This window comes from Dromaius novaehollandiae, chromosome 17, assembly GCF_036370855.1.
Source record: "Dromaius novaehollandiae isolate bDroNov1 chromosome 17, bDroNov1.hap1, whole genome shotgun sequence".
NCBI lineage: Eukaryota > Metazoa > Chordata > Aves > Casuariiformes > Dromaiidae > Dromaius > Dromaius novaehollandiae.
Window position 1 is genome coordinate 16,086,461 of NC_088114.1, and position 18,138 is coordinate 16,104,598.

An 18,138-nucleotide genomic window follows, 5' to 3' on the forward strand; every position below is an offset into this window, starting at 1 on the left:
TTAGCTGGGGAAAGTGTAATATTTCAGGCTTTGAACTCTTACCTCTTCTTCAGCTTCTTGCCCTCCTCCTTGGAGGCTGGGAGGATCATGGCCAGGTACGGCCCATCCACTTCAAAAAAGATGCTGTTCTCCGAGCGTGTGACATAGGTGAGAGAGGCTGGGTCCTCCAGCTCCTGGTACTGATCATTTGTGAAGCCTTCCTGCAGGCACAGCCCCAAGAGAACAGCCTCACTCAACAGCTGGGCTGATTATATCAGATGATATCCCCCAGACACATCCTGTCTGAAGGGATCACTGAGGGCCGCTGGTTCTTCTGGATGATGGGAAAGATCAGTCCCTGCTCTCCTGAGGGAACATATCCTATCTTAGCAGAGAATAAAGTAAGTCATCCTGATTTCTTGGGACCAAGCAACTCTTTGGAAAGCTACAGAACAATTTAGCAGGTAGAACTCAACAACCAAACATCTGACCTGAAGAAACTGCAGGAGACCCTAAAGTAACTTCTTTTGGCTTGTAGCCCTTGTGGCCAAAAATGTCTGAGCAAGCAGAGGATGGGACCTTGCTCTTGTCTTGACCCCTACTGCTTCTGGCAGCCTGCATAGATTAAGCACACACCAACCCCAGTTTCTTGCATGGTATCCTCTCTGCTATATCAGAGTGTCTCCTTCCACTCAACTGCCAGTTTGAGCTATGGGCTGTGCATGGCAGAGAATAGCTACGTAGCAAGCAGAGCTGTCAGCCCCAACACCCCACTCATTACACAGGGGACCAGAGACAGAAGAGAAGCCATCCTCTGGGCTGAAACCAACTTCCAGAACAGATGCGTACTCCACTGCCAATAGAGCTACTCCATTCCCTAGAACTGCCCAACTGGCTTGCAGGCCTACAGAAGAGCAAAACGCTTTATTTTTGCCAAACTGTAGAGCTGGTCTGTACGGGTGCCAGACTCACCTTCACGAGGATGTTCAGCATGGCACCTGGGTAGGAGATTGTCACCTTGGGCTTCTTTGCGTTGGTTGACTTGATGACAAAATTTTCCGGGAAACTGTTAGGAAGGACGCACCAAATCCCATCTGTATCCAGTTCCAGAGGTCTCCTAAGAAAGGAACGAAAATCACCCTGAGGAAGAGATTGGAAAACATGCCAAAGAACAGCTCTCTGTCCCCCATTCAGGCAGATGCAGTGTCCCTTCTGCAAAGCAAGCCCTATTAATACAACAGCAGTTGTATTAACAAACCACAGCAATGTCAGAAATCTGGATCTCCAGCTTTAAACACCAGAGCTTTCAGTGATTAATGTTCTCTCGCATCTGTCCCACCAGTCCTCTTGTCTGCCAGTCAAATTCTGCCCTTATCCATCCGCTCACACTACATACATGAGAATCTTTCTTCCCAGCTCAGCACATACTCACCCAATCTGTTCAATCAGCTCCCGAGCCTGTGTGATAATATTTGCTCCAGTGAAGCAGACGATCCCAGCCATTTCCATGGAGTACCAGCGAGCTCTGTAAATGGAGGAATGAAAGTCAAGAGCATGCAGTGCTACCTCCCAAACACAGCTGCGGAGAAGGGCATAAGCACATCCAAAAAAGAAAGTCTCTGGGCAAAAAAAGACAGCAACAATGGCCTTTAGGAGGCTGTTTTCCTGAAGTATCACAAAGAGGGAAGGAAAACATGCACCCTGAAAAATCACCTATAGACAAACCCTGCCATTCATTATCCAATACTACAGGCCTTGTTTAGCAAAAGTCCCAAATATTAGAAGTGATTAGTAGGAGCAAAAGAAGGGTGTTACAGGGATCACCCATCGTCCCCCTTGTGCTTCGGAAGCAGGTGAAGGTGACAGCCTCACTAGAACAATTCTAGTTTACCAAGCTCCTTTCTGGAGAACTCCAGCAATGATAACAGGTGAGACTCACCCTTTACGCATGACGTAGCCATAGAAAGAATTGAGGATACACTTGTGTGCCAGCTGCAGGGAGTCATACAAGATTTCCATGTTCTTGCAGCGCTTCACTTCAGAGGCATCTCCTGTCTCCACAGCTGCAGACAGCTTCTTCTTCCACACCTGACAGTGAGAGGCAGAGTCAGGACAATCCTATATTCTACTACAGGCAGTATCAATGTCCAACTTTCCCCCCGCCTCAATCCTAATATGACATTATGATCCTAGAACAATATCAATTATAAAGATAATTCCTCTTTCTTTTCCTCTTTCTTCTGCATCTGAGGAGGAAGAGCTGGGCATAGCCATTATGCCATGTCATGGAAGAGTCTTGCGGCATCAACTGTAACTCACAGCCACAGTTAGAATTCTGCTGCTATCGAATACTGCTAACACCAGCAGAACTGCCATCCTACGTCAATTCTGTCATGCCATGTATTGTGCTGGCAAGAACTAAATGCCTGCAAGAAATTATATCTAGTCTAACAGCAGAACCATTTGGGTAGAAAAGGTCTCCCAGCCACCTCCACGATTCATGACAGAACTAGGAATAACTGAAAAGCAAAAGGCTCTTTAATGAACTCTTCTAGAGGTAAAGCCCCACAGTCTTGTCATTTCTTTCAACATATTAAGAATAATGTTTCAGTTTCCTCCTTCTGTCACAAGACTCCATACACTTGAGAACTAGAACATGCTTCCCTCCTTCCTTCTCCTAGAGTCAATCATTTCTTAATCTAAGGTCTAGATTTTGTTTCTCTGCTTGTCTCATTTTCTTTGTTTGAAAAGTGGCCCACACTGAACACAAACCAGATCAATATTGTGGCAGGACACAAAATAGTTGAGCTGAGGATTTTCTAAATCCAGTAAAAGCCAAGAATACAGCTGTTTTGTTTCCTACCACTGAAAGTGACTGCATCACGGAGCTAGTGACCACTGTGGCAGCAGTTTAAGATTCAGCAGCAGAAAAACCTGCACTCGCACCAGAGCTGTCAGGAAAGCTAATATTTCTTATTGAATATATAGATTGAGCAAAACGATCCTTTAGGGTTCAAGTTTTCAGTGAGAGGTGAGAACCTCCTAGCTCTAGCAGGACAAAAACCCAGAAATTAAAGCCCAGCACCTTATGCAGCCCCTTGAACTCATAGCGACGATCTCTGAAAGCTCGTACAGTGTCCACATAGAAAGAGTTCTCTCGCTGGCAGATGGTGGTGACACGCTCTTCCACCTTGGTGACATGGATCTTCTTATAAGCCTTGCGGCAATAATCTAGTTAAGGGAATAATTAGAGAAAGCTTTCTCAGAGATCAGTGCCCCACTATGGATGGGGAGGATGAACACAGCGGCATCAGGGCACACCACACAGATCTATGGTGAAGCTTTCAGGGCACCAGTCTGAGAAAAACTCCATCAGTGCAAATAAACATCATGCACAGGAAAGCAAGGAGGCAGTCCTGCTACACAGGTAAGGGGAGGAAGATACCAATATGGAGAGAAACAGCATCTCTTTATAGAGATGCAGAGGCATGTGGGGGAAATAAATTGGTCATGGTGTACATATGGCCCATCCACAAATCCAGGCTCTGCTAAGAGCTCCCCATGATCTAGATGCTTCTACTGAGCAATATCACTTTAGGAGCAAAAAGTGAAAAGATACTGATGCTTCTGTTTCACTGATAGGCTTTAATTAGCACTCATCCAAAAAAAAAAAAAAAGAAACCCAAAAAGGACAAAACAAAACAAAACAAACCCTTCCATGTCTCAGCTCAAATCCATGGCTCTCAGTGAGAAAAGGAGAAACACTGAGACAGGAACCAGCACCTGCCTCCTCCTCAAGAAGTGTGCAGAAATTGGTTGGGATCCCAGAGAAAAAACTGTTGTAGCATAGAACCGAGATCAGATTTAGTCTCAGCCAGCATGAACTAAGTAGCCCCAAAGCTGAGAGAGAAAGAATTAATGATGTGTTTATAGTCTAGGCAGCAAAAACCTGCTTCAGATAACACCATTTCTTTTCACCTGCCAGTCGCTTCTTCTCGTACTTCGCCTGCTCTTCACGGGAAAGCTCGTGGAATGCCCGGGGCGCTCCATCCGGATACAGAGGAGGAAACTTCTCAGACTCCAGTTGTTGCTGGATGCGGTGATACTCACTGCGGCTTGCAGGCACTGCAAAGGAAAAACAACCATGAGCTTTCTGGGGGAGGGACAGGAGGTGGTCTCTGTGTCTTCAGCTCAGACTGCAAGGTCTATCCATGCTGCAATGCAACAGGGAACTTGAGAAAGCAGAGGGCAGAATTACACTTACTGAATTCTCCTCTCCACTGCCAAGTCATCCGGCGCTGACAATTGGCACCTGGCTTGTTGAAGTCACAGGCAGCACATGTGGCCTCATCCACCATTGCTGAGGGCTGGACACAGGTCAGAGACACACTGATGTTAGAGGAAACAGCTCTATTTCCAAACAGTAACACATGCCAGAATGAACAGATGTTGAGTAGTAGAAGAGCACAAATGTGAACATCATAGCAGTGATGTTCAGTAAGTTTTCCTTTCTAGAAGCTTTTGGGAACATGATTTACAGCAAAAATGACTATTCTTTGGAAGAAGCCAGCTAAAGCTATCGCACTACCTTGGACAGACCTTTCTGCTCTGCACATCTGGCAACTGTGGCAGCCTGACTGGATTTCAAACCTAGCCTTATTTTATCCTCCTGCCCAGAGCAGAAAGTTCACTCCTTGCTGTTAAGGGGATCAAATCAGAGGGACCACCCAGATCATCTGAAAGACAAAACAAGAGACACATTCCTGACTGGACTGATGTTACCCACCTGCAACCTGTTGGTCAGAATGATGTTGGGGTACATGGCCCCCACATCTAAATGGTAGATAAGAGGACACTCAATTCGGTTAGGAACATCCTTCAAGGAATTCAGCTTGACTTTGATTTCATTGCAAACCTGTGGTGAGATGTAAAAAAGTAAAATTCAAACAGGAAGGAATTAATCATGCAATCAAGTATGCACTGTATTTGGTCCTATACTTCTGACATGCACAGAGACACCTGCCACTGACTCTGGGGAAGAGAAGAAGGGTATGAAGAACTAAAGGAACAGGATTAAGAAGAGCAGCAGCAGTGAGTCTCCTTTAGCGACCAGTATTTAAGGTTTTGTTTTGGACCTCCATGGTAGGTTTCATCTACACTGCAAATGCCAACAGATTAGCTTTTCTGTCTCTCTCCACGGACTATAAAATGAGTCTAAACAGGCACCTTTAACATGTGTTGTCTCACCAGACACATCCAAGATGAGAAAAATCACAGCCTTGCCTCCAGTTTATGCCAGTTCCTTATTAACATGAGAAATCAGGCACAGATGTACATGTTGCAGAACTCAGAGTTGAAGAAAGCCATTATACAATACTAATACATGTGCACAGGACACAGGCTTGCCTAAAGAAACATGCTGCAACTCCATCCTCATGGTTCAGCTCTCCCCGGAATGCCTAGCCATGCCCCCTGCCCTGCCGGCTGGGGAGGACAACATACCTCCTGGAAGTTGGTGACTTGATCCAACGGCAAACCTTCCTCCTCTTCAATAGCATGCCGGAGCGTCTTCTCCACATGCTGCACCAGGAAGTCAAAGGCAGCAGGATTCTGCAAGGATATGGGAATGATACCGATACCTCTTCTAGCCCTGACACCCATCCTCACACACTGCCCAGGGAAGGGGGTGGGTGACAGCTTCTACTAGATTATCCATGCTCCAATGCAGCTTCGGGGATCTTTGAACACAGACTCGCTACTTAGTGGAGCATGTCTCAGTACGGGTAGAGAGAATTCATTTCATCTGAAGGGTAGATTTCTGAAACAGGTCAACTGAATGGCATCTTAAAATGCCCCTTCTTCATTCACTGATCAGCTGTGAGCAGACAGATAACGTTGGCTCATTAGCTGGCCTGACCTCCATAGCCAACTTGAGCTCTCTAGGACTGAGGGAGGGTAGCTTTCTGCTAAGAACCCTACAACTCACAAAAGTCTAGATCGCTGGCCTTACAGCAAAATACAAAGCAGGGAAGAGATGGGGGCTGCTCCCCTGCCCTTGGAGTTCTCCTGCAAAGAAGGCCATATGGGGCAGCTAACAAGAATAGAAGACTGCATTTATGTTCCATAGTGCAAAACTGCTTATGAGATAGGGCTGACCCAGCGGTCAGCTGCTCACACATCTCACTGCTCTAAGGGCTCAAGGACTTAGATTTACTCAAGATCCTTTTACATTCACAGTGCATGTTCCCTCAAGATCATTTACTAGACTAAAGCCACTAAAATATGCAGCACCAAAGTGTGGTGCATTACACAGCAGAGAGTGAAGCTGCCTCTAAAACTTACAATCCAGACAGTAGCACTAACCAGAAACAGGTAAAAGAGGCCAAATGAACAGGCCAAAAGAAGCTTGGGTTGAGTGAGAGAAGGACAAAGAGATACAATCCTGAGGAGACAAGAACAGAGCCATCTCTGCCAACAACCACTGGCTCAAAAAAACAGAACAAAAAACCCCAACAGAACAACCAAAAAACAAATCCACAAAAAAGCAAACAAACCACTTTCCTTGCTGTGACATTGTCTTTACCTGATAGCCAGTTTGAGGTCATGAGGAGCAACTCCTCCCATCCCTTCCCACCCAAGCTCTAAGCAGGTTCATGTGCTCAAGCCATAAATTAGGTATCATAAAGTTATTAAGTAAGTATTGCTCAACCCCCAAAAGAACACGGGATGTTAATTCCAGTGGAGGGTTATTCACTACTGCCATGCTCTCCAGAGAGATGAGAAAGAGGATCACTGCCTTACCATTTTAAAGCCTCCGTTGCAACACCCTGATCGTGCCCTTACCATTTTAAAGCGGCAGGGGATGTCACTGCGAAAAACCCCAGATTCCAGAGCTTCGACATGGCCTCCTACATACGTCTCCGAGTCCAGCACATGGCCATCATCTGTAAGTTTGTTGAACTCCTGCTCCTGCTTGTTGGGGAAGATGATGTTGGCGTGATAGGCCTGAACCATCAGCAGTGCCTCACACAGTGTCCCAGAACCTTTTCGTAACACCTGTAAGAGACAGACATCAAAAACTGGACTTAGAAAGAAGTGCTGCACAGGGTACTGCTGGAACTAGGCTGGCCTTATCACCATATCATTGAACTGAAGTGTTTGAGCTGGTGTCCAACATGATGTGTCATTCAGGCAGTACTGCAGCCCAAGGCAAGAAGGAGCACAGTAAGAAACCAAAACTCCTCCACGTAAGCTGCACATAAGTGGCTTATGGAAAAATAGCTGTACTGTGGAAAGAAAGTGCCTTTGGTGACTACTCTTTTTCTCCTTTCCTGACAAAAAAGTACCCAGACAGTAGGAATCAGTTCTATTGCCACTGTTTCACTGTTGCATGGAGGATGCAACTCTTTGCTCAGAAAAGAAATTGTTTCAGGCATGCACTCACCTCATCAGGCTCCATGGGAATGATGGTGCACAATGCGAAAATGAAAGGGTGCACATACTTCATATACATGTAATAGGTAGCAACTGCATCAGACACTGAATAGGTGGCCAGAGTCTGTTGAGGAGAGAGACAAATTAATCCCAGTCATATTTAATACAGCAGGTCAATGACAATAACCTTTCATTGTTTCCCATTGTACATGTTAATATCAGCAGGAAGGTGGGAAAGGTATATTTCTGCATACAAACATCCCAGCATGTAGAAAGAAAGAGTTATCAGTTAGCTTAAGAAGGTATTCTGCTTTAACCTTAATTGCATAGGTATAAGCCAGCTTTGAATTAGCAGAAATGGGGAAGATGAGCTCACTGCCACATATCTGCACAGATGCCACAGTGTTCTGAGAGTCAGGAGGCCACTCTTGGCCTACAGAGATACCACAGGGCTTCAGCAGAAACCTCATTGCTGGTGCTCATGACACAAAGCACTGCTCCATTGCAGCACCGTGAGTACTGCCATTTTGCAGAAGTGTAAATAAATAACCAAAATATACAGTGCAATGCCAATGCCAGAAACGCTTCAAAGCAATCCCATTCTTCCCATAAGCTTAAGTTTTTTAAGGTGTCTGAAATTCAGGAAGATACACTGACTCAACTTCTCAAAGATGACTGCATTAAGTGAAAGTATTTCATAAAGCTCTAACTCAAAGATTCAGTAATATGGCAGATTCCCAGAGATACAGCACAGGGTGGGAATACCTGAGGCTCCTCTGTAGCCATCCGGCACATCTCTTCAGGGTCCAGCTCCACTGGATCATAACCCAGTTTTGCTTTTGCTGCTGCTTTCAGGTTGTGACTGCCCACTGGGAGGTAACTGTCTCTCTTCACCCACCTAGACAGAATAACGAAAATGCCAGTCTATGAAGAGATAGCCCTGCACTTGAGAAAGGGCTGAGGGACACAAAAAGGATCTTGATTATTGTAACAGGGAAAGATGACAGCAGAACATTCAAGTACAGTGGAATAAGAAGCTGCACAGCTTTAGACATTCTGCGTATCTACCAACACTCTTAAACCCTGATGAGTACAAACTCTGCTACTCAGATCCTTTCCATTGCTCAGATTTTTCTCAACCCTCATACTTTAGAGACTTAAAGATAAACATTTAAACATGGGAGGAGATATGAGCAGGACTGCAAAGACGGTCAGTTGTTTTCCAGAGTCTGGACACCGGTCCAGTGGGAAAAACATTAACATTACAGTCACAACTTCCAAGGTGGACAGCCCTCTCTTGCACACATACCTGTATGCATCCTTTCTTTCTCTCTGTGCTAGGCAGGCTGCTCGGTTAGAATATGGTCCCATTCCCACTGCAATGGTTTGATCTTATCCTGTCCTTTTATCTGCTATCCAGGACAGTTCTCAAACCCCCAGTGACAGCCACTACTAGACTGTACGAACAGGGTTAGTCATTCAGGCTAGTGTGGTGAAGACATAACAGCTTCTGTAGCTAATGGCACACAACGGAGTGACAAGCAGAAGCAGCACAACCAAAGAAAAGGACCATCACCCCAATCTAATAAGGTGTAACACATGACAGCAGTGAACAGAGATGGAAAAGGGACAGTATTCAAATACATCAACTGTAGGCATTTTATATAAATGTAATGTATAAAGATGCAGTTATATGGTACAGAGGTAGCATTAGGGACCTCAGACAATCCATGTGGATGCACTGCGGTGCTTTGTACTCTCCCTGGCTGTCCTTCTGAAATCCGATCTCCTGATACATGTTAATTCCATGAGCTGCTGCTCTTGCTTCCACAAAAGGCCTAGGGAGAAAGACAATGCAGAAGAGAAGGAACAGAACAGTCACTTTCCTTCACCCCTCCCCCAACAGTTTCAGAATAGCTTTGCTATAAATTACTCAAGGAAGAATTTTTCTTGTGAATTCTCCTTCACTCCAGACCTTATCTGTGATATCTGGCCACAGTGAAAACTCCCTGTAGGGTAGAACTAAAGCATGAAAGACGGGGCGAAGCTGCTTGCTCACATCCTATAGCAGGAGGCAGAACTTTATGATCTATCTTCTCTTGCTTCCCAAAGGTTTGGCGGCTGTGGTCTCCCTATTATTCTGCAGTTCTCTTTTGACTCTTTTCCTGTTCTCAAAATACGAACATGGCTCTGCTCAGAGAAAAAGTTCTGAGTTCCACCTCCCCATCTTTAACAGTCTTCTACAGGCTGAGGTCCAAGGCTCAGCCCAGCACCCTGGATAAACAGCATGCAATCAGGATGTAAACAGGTACCCAAACTGGCTGGATAGTCTGCATAGATAAGACTGCATATGGCCACCATCTGAGCTCCAGGCAAAGGACACTAAGACTGGTATCTGATCTTGCCCCATAGCCCAGAAAACATTTTCCCTTTAGAAACCAGGTTAGTTTTCATTCCTGATCTTACCAGTCAAAGAAGTCTCCGTTGTATGTGACAATGATGGTAGGTTTGGTCTCCTGGACATGTTCAAACCACCTCTGGATTAAATGAGCCTAGTATGCAACAGAGTGATTAAAAAAAACAAAAGACAAAAAACCAAAACCAAAATAAACCTCAGCAACTTCACCTCCTGCACAGACAGAGGCACTGGATATAATATGATTTACGCAGTCCTCCCCCTCTGCTCTTGACCTAGCTAGAATCTGATCTGTCACCATGAAATGAAAGCATCACCAGCACTGTGATGTCCACTGTGCTCCCCAAAGACGCAGCCTATTGAGTGATAAGCTCTCTTTGGCCTACGAAAGACCAAAGCAGATAAAAAGTAGCCTTTTTTCCCAGGCAGAACCTATTTACCTCATCTGGTTCATTAAAAACACAGAATGGACCCTCATACTCCGGCTTAGGAGTAAATTCAAAGTCTTCAATATCCTCGGAGACGATCTCCCTGTTTGTGATCAGGTAGCCCTAGAAGTTGACAAAGAAAGAGTTACTGAGTATTCACATCCCTAGTACACCAGGGACAGGTTCCCGGGCCACCAGAACACACAGCCTGAAGGACGAAATAGTATTCCACTGATATGATAATCCTTGCACGGCTTGACAGTCAGAGCTTTTGTCAAGTGGGAACAACTAGTTGGAAGTCAGCTTCTGAACAATTGCTTGCAATCAACTAAGGAGGCCAAAGGGAGACAACTTAGGACTATGCTCTCTGAATTACTACTGCTCTCTCAAAGGAGCACCGGTAGCCTTAGCTGGGTTCTGCAACATACAAAACGAGGAAATTCTTATGCATCATTTAGACTTCAATTTTATTTCCACAGCCGTTACATACACACCAAGGAGCTGGCAGCAAAGCAAGCCTGGAATGAGATGGCCAAAGGTGACATGCTGGTCTGCTGCCTAGTATTTTGCTCTGAAGCATGAAGAAAACAACTGTTGTTCCATTACCTGCCCATCAATCATGTAGGAGATCATCATGATCTGGTCTGTCTCTGCATCAGGAAACTTCAAAGGGAGTTTGGTAGTTTCAATGTCAAAGGCGAGAACAACAGGGTCCTGAATATGACAAATACATTAACCTCAAGTCAGCTTTAGAATATGATTTAATGAGCAGTTCCCATTAGATTCACTAGGCTCAATGAGAGCACAGCAAGTCATACCCTCCTCGGTAATCCTTTCATAATGTGCCTTAGCAATCCAAAGCAAGATCGCTACCCAAGCTCGTAAACAAAACTTGCTCCATGAACGCTGTGATATAATGCCAGCTGTCTACTGGAAATCAATGCCATTCCATTGGAAGTCAGCTGCTAGCAGAAAACAAACTAGCCATGTACAAGCACAGACTGACTCCTGCCTGACAAACACTCACCGGTCGCTCTACAAGGTCATCTCGGCGGGTGATTTCAGGAGGGTAAGTGCTGCCCCGGTATCGCACGTTGTACCAATGAGCCTATCACAGCAAGAGAGAATCGCAGGAAGCGCATTAATGTGAGGCCTGCTCCCAGTGATACTTTTGTTCACATACTGGGGACAGAACTGCATGAATTAACTGTAATTCAGAGGAAAGACTGTGGCTATGCATCAGATTATTTAACTTTTCTGTGTGTCAGTAACTGAAAAAGAGGCCCACCAGTAATGGACTAGACTTCATACATTAACTCATGGTCACGGACGCCTGTGCTAGAAAGAGATAAAATTTCCACCATGCCTGCACTTCAAGAATACAGGAGTAGGAAAATGAATGTCCTAAGCTTCTCCTAGCTTCCATATTCCTTACTTACCACATGGATCTTCAGGTCAATGGACAGGCGAATATGGTAGGGTACATCATACTCCCGCATATCCATAATGTTGTCCATTTGGTTGGCAACCTTTTTTGAGGGTCCTTCTTCATCTGTGGTCAGGCTGCCTCCAGCAAGAGCACTACAAGGAGCAGAGGAAACCAGCCAATTTACCTAAGCAGGTTTATGCACATCTCAGACACAGCAGGCTTGACTGTAGGAGACAATGTGGCAACAGGGGTACCCAGTGATAACCGAACAGCAAAATTTATTAACAGGAGAGAATAGAATAAGAAAAGCTTCCCCTTAATGCAACAACTGCCTTCTAGAAAGATGGTCATCCGGATTGACAGCATGTGAGGAAATGCTGCACAATCTACGATCTAGTCTTAAATTCGCTTTTTGTCGTGCTTGTGTGCTATTAAGAGGTACAAACAGGCAAAAAAAAAAAATCATCTCTATGCCTGTATAATAAATGTTTCTTATGGCATTGGATTTATAAAGTACAGCAATGAGTTTAAGAATAATTGGGCAACCCAGAATTCACTCTGAACAACAACAGTACACCTTTCAGTTGGTCAGGGAATGCTCATTTCACTAGATTCCTCTTCCTTTGAAATGGTTCAACTGAAATCAGAATTCAGGAATAGGAAACCAAAGAGAAGATCAAAATTTTCATTTGTACTTTTTAGTCTGTATGACTAAGGGAATCCTATTAAGCCCACGGATCAACCGCCCTAAGGAGACCTCTTACCTTGACAGCATAGATGTATAGACATCGCTCGCCTGGTCTCGCTCTCTGTTTTTCCTCACAGCAGGAGAGATCTCTTTCCGCACCTTCACTAAGTCATCCACCGTGTTGAAGGATAGTTTAATGTAGTTCCGCTTAAGACCCACCAAGTGATTTGGCTACAAAACGACAAGACAGTGCCAACTAAGGGTGGAGAAAAGTAATGAGGGAAAGGAGAAGACTGCTAATAGCAAGAAAGGGTTGGGAAGGCAAATTATACTGACACACATGGAAGAACTGGCCAAAGAAGAGGTACTGATTGGACGGACGGACTAGTCGTGAGAAGAGACTCTTGCAAGCATGTAAGCCAGGGAAGAACACAAGAGCTGTGTTGGTTCACACCAAGGGCTATCTCGCCCTGTTGTCTGTCTCCAAGCACATTCACTAGTACGCACCCAAGGAAGAGTAAACGTAGAGTATTTCCCTCTGCCACAACACTCTCTCACCCTCCAACCATTTTTTAGCTCAGGAAACTTCTTGAGCATCTTGTGAAAAAGACTATGTGCCAGGGGAGAAGAATATACTTTTTTTCCTATTACTATTAATAAGCAATTACTGTCAATAAGCAATAATTGGCCTATTTCTGATATGCAATGCAAACAGTGCTTGAAGATGAAAGCTAAGCATACTGCTTCCCTTCACTGCTTAGTCCCCTTCTACTCCACTTGAGCTCTGCCATTAAAAAAAAAAAATCAGTTATTCAAGAATACAGCAGGCAGAGAAATACTGACCAGATCCAAATCTTCCTTGGGGACAGTTTCCAGCTTTGAAATTTTCCCTTGAAACTTCTTGGAGAGGAAGGAGGACACTTCTCGTTCACAGCCCTGCAAAGAAACTGGAGAATGAGCAACAAAGCCAGACACTTTCCTGGAGGAGAAGACAGGCTTACAAGAATTTCTGGGTTCTGGCAGAGGTGAGGACAGGCAGCTGTCCTGAAATCCTGCCTGTCTGGAAATCAGTTCCTTCAAACTGGGGCTTTCTTTGATTGTCAATTCACAGCATTGTCAGAATGAACCCACCTTTGCAGCAAGAGGAGGATTGAGACAGGATGAGAGTGGACATGTTTGGACTTAGAGGAAGTGAAATAGGCTCTGGGGATCAATTTGAGGACAAAAAAAAACCCCAGGAAAAATATGTGACAGGTACTTGAAGGGATAATTCATCACATAATGAACCAACCTCCCTCTAGAAACCTTGATGGAGCCATGGTACAGATACAGCTGCTTCCCATTTCAGGTTTTCTGTTCGTGGTTTTGTCAGGGCTGTTAGAGAAGTGCTATGGCTGTATTTTTCTCTTACCAACCCAAAGTGATCACAAGGCCTCTCAGCTTTTTGGGTGACCCCCTTCATGTCACACCTGCCCAGGTCTCTGGGACCTCTGCCACTAGTTTACTCAAGACCCCGCTCGCTAGCACGCAGCTTCAAAGCCCATACTTGCCTTCTGGGTAGCGATGTAGAAGTACGGCTTGTAGGGCAGGGCCACCTAGGAGAAAGCAAAACCAGTGCACGCTACGTGACCCTGAGGCCAAGGCGAGGAACGGGCAGCACACTGCCCTGGCTGCGTGTGGCTGACGTTTGCATGCCACACACCCATCCCTGCACCTCCCCACCACCCCCATTGGCCCCTGGGGGGCTCGTGGGGACCCCGGTAGGGCCCACAGTGCTGCCATGCGGGTGATGCCTGGGGCCCCGAGCAGCAGAGCTGGTGGGGGCAGGCGGGCTGCCCAGCCGCGTCCTGCCAGGCCACCGGCACGGGAGGAACGGGACCCACCTTGAAGCGGCTCCCATCCTCCTGGATGAAGTAGTAGTCCACAGCGCTCACCAGCCGCCGGTCCTCGTCCAGCACCTCCGTCTGCGCATGCACATGGCCTGTTGTGACACCCCCCTGCCCCGGTGCTACCGGGGGTCTGGTGGTGACACCCCCCCCCAGCCCCGGTGCTACCGGGGGCCTGGCAGTGACAGCCCCCCACCCCACCAGCCCCGATGCTACCGGGGGCCTGGCGGTGACAGCCCCCCACCCCACCCAGCCCCGGTGCTACCGGGGGCCTGGCGGTGACAGCCCCCCACCCCACCAGCCCCGGTGCTACCGGGGGCCTGGCGGTGACAGCCCCCCACCCCACCAGCCCCGGTGCTACCGGGGGCCTGGCGGTGACAGCCCCCCACCCGACCCAGCCCCGGTCCTACCGGGTGCATGTTGATGAGCCAGCCCGTGCGCTCGCCGGGCTCCGCGGGCCGCTCGAAGGCGAACAGCGCGTCCAGTCGGTCCGTGCGCTGCGAGCGCTCCAGGCGCTTGAGGGCGGACAGCGAGGAGCCATCGTCCCTGCGGGACACCGCGCCGTCAGCCGCCGCCGCCCAGTCCTCCCCGGGGCCAGGGGCCCCCCCGCCGGCCGCTCCCCGCCGCGCGGCCCCGGCCCTCACCGCGCGCCCTCGGCGTCGCCGCCGCCGCCGCCGCCGCCGCCCGGCTCCGCGCGCCGCCAGCCGCCCCGCAGCACCATCCCGCCGCGGCCGCCACAGGAATTTCGCGCGCTACCCCCAACTCCCGCGAGAGGGGAGCCTGCCAGCCCCGCCCCCAGGGAGGGCACCAATCAGAGAGCGGCCCCACAGCCAACGGGAGCGCTCTTCTTCGCCCTCCTCCCTGCAGGCCCCCAACCAGCACCGCGCCGGGCTGCCGGGTTAACCGCCCCGCCCCTCAGGGAGGGTGCCGCGGTGGCCACGCCCCTTGCGGCCCCTTCCCGGGCAGGCCCCGCCCCCGCCCCGGCTGCAGCTGCTGCGCCTGCGCGACGGCAGCGCCCTTCCGCCCTGTGGGGGTGGCAGCGCTGCTGCGACCGGGCCCGGGCCGCTTCTGCCGGTAGCCCTCCGGCTGCGAGGGGGCTGGGAGCCGTGGCCAGCCTTGAGGCACGTGAAGGGCTCCTTGGACTAGCGAGTCGTAATGCCTCGACGTGGGACGGGCTGCCCTGGGGAGCTGCAGAGAGCAGCCCCGGAATGGCTCTGAGGCCTGCAAACCTGACCTGCCCCCTTTCATTTACCTCATTTATTTCATTGCATTAAATTAAATTGTTATATAAATTATAAAAATAAAATTCCATTTAATTTCATTAAATTTCATTTCATTAAATTGTCCAGCTGTTTAGGACGCGTGAAGGAGCTAAATGCCGAGGCTAGCTGATGTGCAATTAAATAGCAAGCAGTGCTGCCCTTAGTCTCTGGCATCATTGCCCCAGAGGAGTACAGAGGGGCAGGTCCTCCGCAGGCACCCAAAAACATCTCTCGGACGTCCGAAAGCAGCCCTGTAGAGGTCATCCATGGGAAGCACCTTCTGCACGGCTCTACGAACCGGAAGCTTTGGTTTTTAAGTCCATGCGATGTGGAAATCGGGAGGCTCCTGGGAAGGTTTACTGTGCGCCTCAGCCGGCTGTGAGCTGGTGCTGCCAACTCGAGCAACCAGAATTGCGGCATCCTGCCTCGGTACTCGGGCGGTGGGCAGTTTTGAAAATTTATTGGTTTGTATTTATTTCAACTTCTTTGTTTAAAGAAAAAAGAGAAAAAAGGAAGGGTTCATTGCTGGCAGAGCAGAGTCCTTGGCCTTTACACAAGAAAGGTGGATGAGCACCAATGTGGTGAATTAAATGTTTCCCGCACGTCCTTTTATTGAGCTGGTGATCAGGCCTTTGTACTGGGAAACAGCTGATAAAAGGTCTTGGAGGCCTTTCCAGGGCTTGGAAAGGAAAAGAAGGTGGTTAAAAGACTTGTCGCAGAACCGGATGAGGTCTTCCGTGTGCTTCTGCCTTTCCTATTGAGTCTCCGGAAAATAAAAATGATGGAAACGGGAGACTGGGGGAGAGGACAGCCTGTCCCTGTGTGTTTCTGAAAGAAGAGGCTATGGATTTCAGCTCTGCAAAGCCAAGCAGTGGCATCTTAAGAGCAGAAAACTTGATATTTCCAGATACAAAATCTGATTTCCAGCCCAGACCAGAGATGTTTCTTTGGCTACTTAGACAAAATGATAGTTGTCCCTACAATAGTTATCCTTCAGTTCATGGCTGCAAAATTGAATCATGTTGGTAGACTGAGGCATGACTGAAAATTTCTCCTTCTGAAGCCCAAAATGTGGAATAACATTTAAGCAAAAGAGCATGTTTCAACAGCGGCATGTTCTCTAGGTGTTCAAGAAAAGGAATAAATATAAATAAATACTTAAGTCAGTGATGCTACTTCAACCCCACAAAGCCAGAGGGCACGCAGGGCAGACCGCCACTCGGCGCTCCGTGGAAGTGCCTTCGAGCACCCAGGAGCAGCTGTCTCCACTTAAGCAAGTCATCTGAATTTGACCCATGCTTGACTCCCAAAATGTCTCTTCTTAGACATCAGATACTAGAGTACATTTCCTCTATTCCAACTTGCGTTACCAGAAAACAAAGAATAGGGACTATCTGATACAAAAAGTACTGTATGGATATGACAGCAGAGGTATTTTTCAAGCTGCTCTGTTTGCAGTCCTGGAAAGGTTTTCATCTTTCCCCCAAATAAACATCCAAACTCCATATCATTGTATGTTTACCCTCCTTCTAACTTTGCTTCAAGGCTTCTAATTCAATCAGTTGCCCTACAGGCCTGTGTGCAAGTTGAGGAGAGGCAGGATTCTGTGTGGTTACATGTTTCTATTTGTGGTGCTCGTCTTTAGGAAACTATAGGTTAACAAAGATCCAATAGATTTAGTCCCATATGCGCAGGAACCACAGATGAAGGTGGTGATCAGAAAAGGAAATGCAACACTGGATGCATAAAGGATGAAGAGACATGCTGAGAAGACTATCATGTCACGATTTACACCTGAACACTGGCATGTGTTATCTGGAAAAGGAGGCAACAGCAACATCAAGGTAAGGAAAATGACTAGCAAACAGCTTAGCTTCTGCAAAGAGTCAGAAAATATTGCGAATGTTTAACAATGAGAGGAGACAGCAGGGACTGCAAGGGGGATGAATAGAGCTGGGGTGGTATGCTGGAGGGAAAGGGGATGTTTACTCATGGTGCAAGAACAACACGACCTTCAAGTAAGTGAACGCAACCTTCAAGTAAGTAATTTAAAGCACAGGTAGGCTGTGGAGGCTGGTGATGGATACAAGAGCTCCTGGCACCCAGCCAAGTTGTGGAGCTGGTGGGAGGGTAGGGGGTGTCCTTGCAGAGACAGCAGCAGGGAGACAGGAGCTTGGGCACTTGACAGAATCACAGCATTACCGAATGGTTGAGACTGGCGGGGACCCATGGAGGTCATCTAGTCCAGCCTCACCTAGAGCAGGTTGTGCCCACTTCAGCCCTGCTATGTTGATCATGTGTTCCCTTTTGCTCACATCACCTCAGGGCCTTTGCTTGCCAGCCCTGTCCATCAGTCCCTCATATGGGGGCTGGTAACTCTCTCCAGGTCCGCCAGGTTGTTGGCAAAGATACTTCTGCTCCACCTAGTCAGGTGGCCAGAGAGTGGGGAGTTGACCAGAGAGTGGGCAGTGAGAGAAGTCCAAGGTGCCTGTGTCAGGTCCTAGTTTTACATCATTTTAAAGTCAAGGCAAAGTGCATTTTTGATAGCAGCAGGATGAAGTCTGTGAGGCAGTGTTAATAACAGACTACTGATAGATACTGATAGTGTCAGTAAGA

General features: G+C 47.6%; 1 protein-coding gene across 1 annotated transcript in view; it reads right to left on the reverse strand.

Moving 5' to 3' along the window:
* The window catches only part of POLE (DNA polymerase epsilon, catalytic subunit), a 32,016-nt gene extending 16,973 nt beyond the window's left edge, over positions 1-15,043 (reverse strand). The window contains exons 1-24 of the mRNA XM_064522359.1: positions 14,905-15,043; positions 14,671-14,806; positions 14,258-14,338; positions 13,925-13,969; positions 13,218-13,310; positions 12,451-12,605; positions 11,697-11,838; positions 11,285-11,365; positions 10,864-10,971; positions 10,270-10,380; positions 9,880-9,965; positions 9,132-9,251; positions 8,179-8,311; positions 7,424-7,537; positions 6,823-7,035; positions 5,482-5,589; positions 4,766-4,894; positions 4,244-4,346; positions 3,958-4,104; positions 3,065-3,210; positions 1,919-2,067; positions 1,412-1,504; positions 952-1,096; positions 43-200 (exon numbers count right to left, since the gene is read on the reverse strand). Coding sequence (XP_064378429.1) covers positions 43-200; positions 952-1,096; positions 1,412-1,504; positions 1,919-2,067; positions 3,065-3,210; positions 3,958-4,104; positions 4,244-4,346; positions 4,766-4,894; positions 5,482-5,589; positions 6,823-7,035; positions 7,424-7,537; positions 8,179-8,311; positions 9,132-9,251; positions 9,880-9,965; positions 10,270-10,380; positions 10,864-10,971; positions 11,285-11,365; positions 11,697-11,838; positions 12,451-12,605; positions 13,218-13,310; positions 13,925-13,969; positions 14,258-14,338; positions 14,671-14,806; positions 14,905-14,981 — 2,873 coding nt within the window. The 5' untranslated portion in view covers positions 14,982-15,043. The remainder of the gene's footprint in view (positions 1-42; positions 201-951; positions 1,097-1,411; positions 1,505-1,918; positions 2,068-3,064; positions 3,211-3,957; positions 4,105-4,243; positions 4,347-4,765; positions 4,895-5,481; positions 5,590-6,822; positions 7,036-7,423; positions 7,538-8,178; positions 8,312-9,131; positions 9,252-9,879; positions 9,966-10,269; positions 10,381-10,863; positions 10,972-11,284; positions 11,366-11,696; positions 11,839-12,450; positions 12,606-13,217; positions 13,311-13,924; positions 13,970-14,257; positions 14,339-14,670; positions 14,807-14,904) is intronic.
* Positions 15,044-18,138: the final 3,095 nt, after the last annotated feature.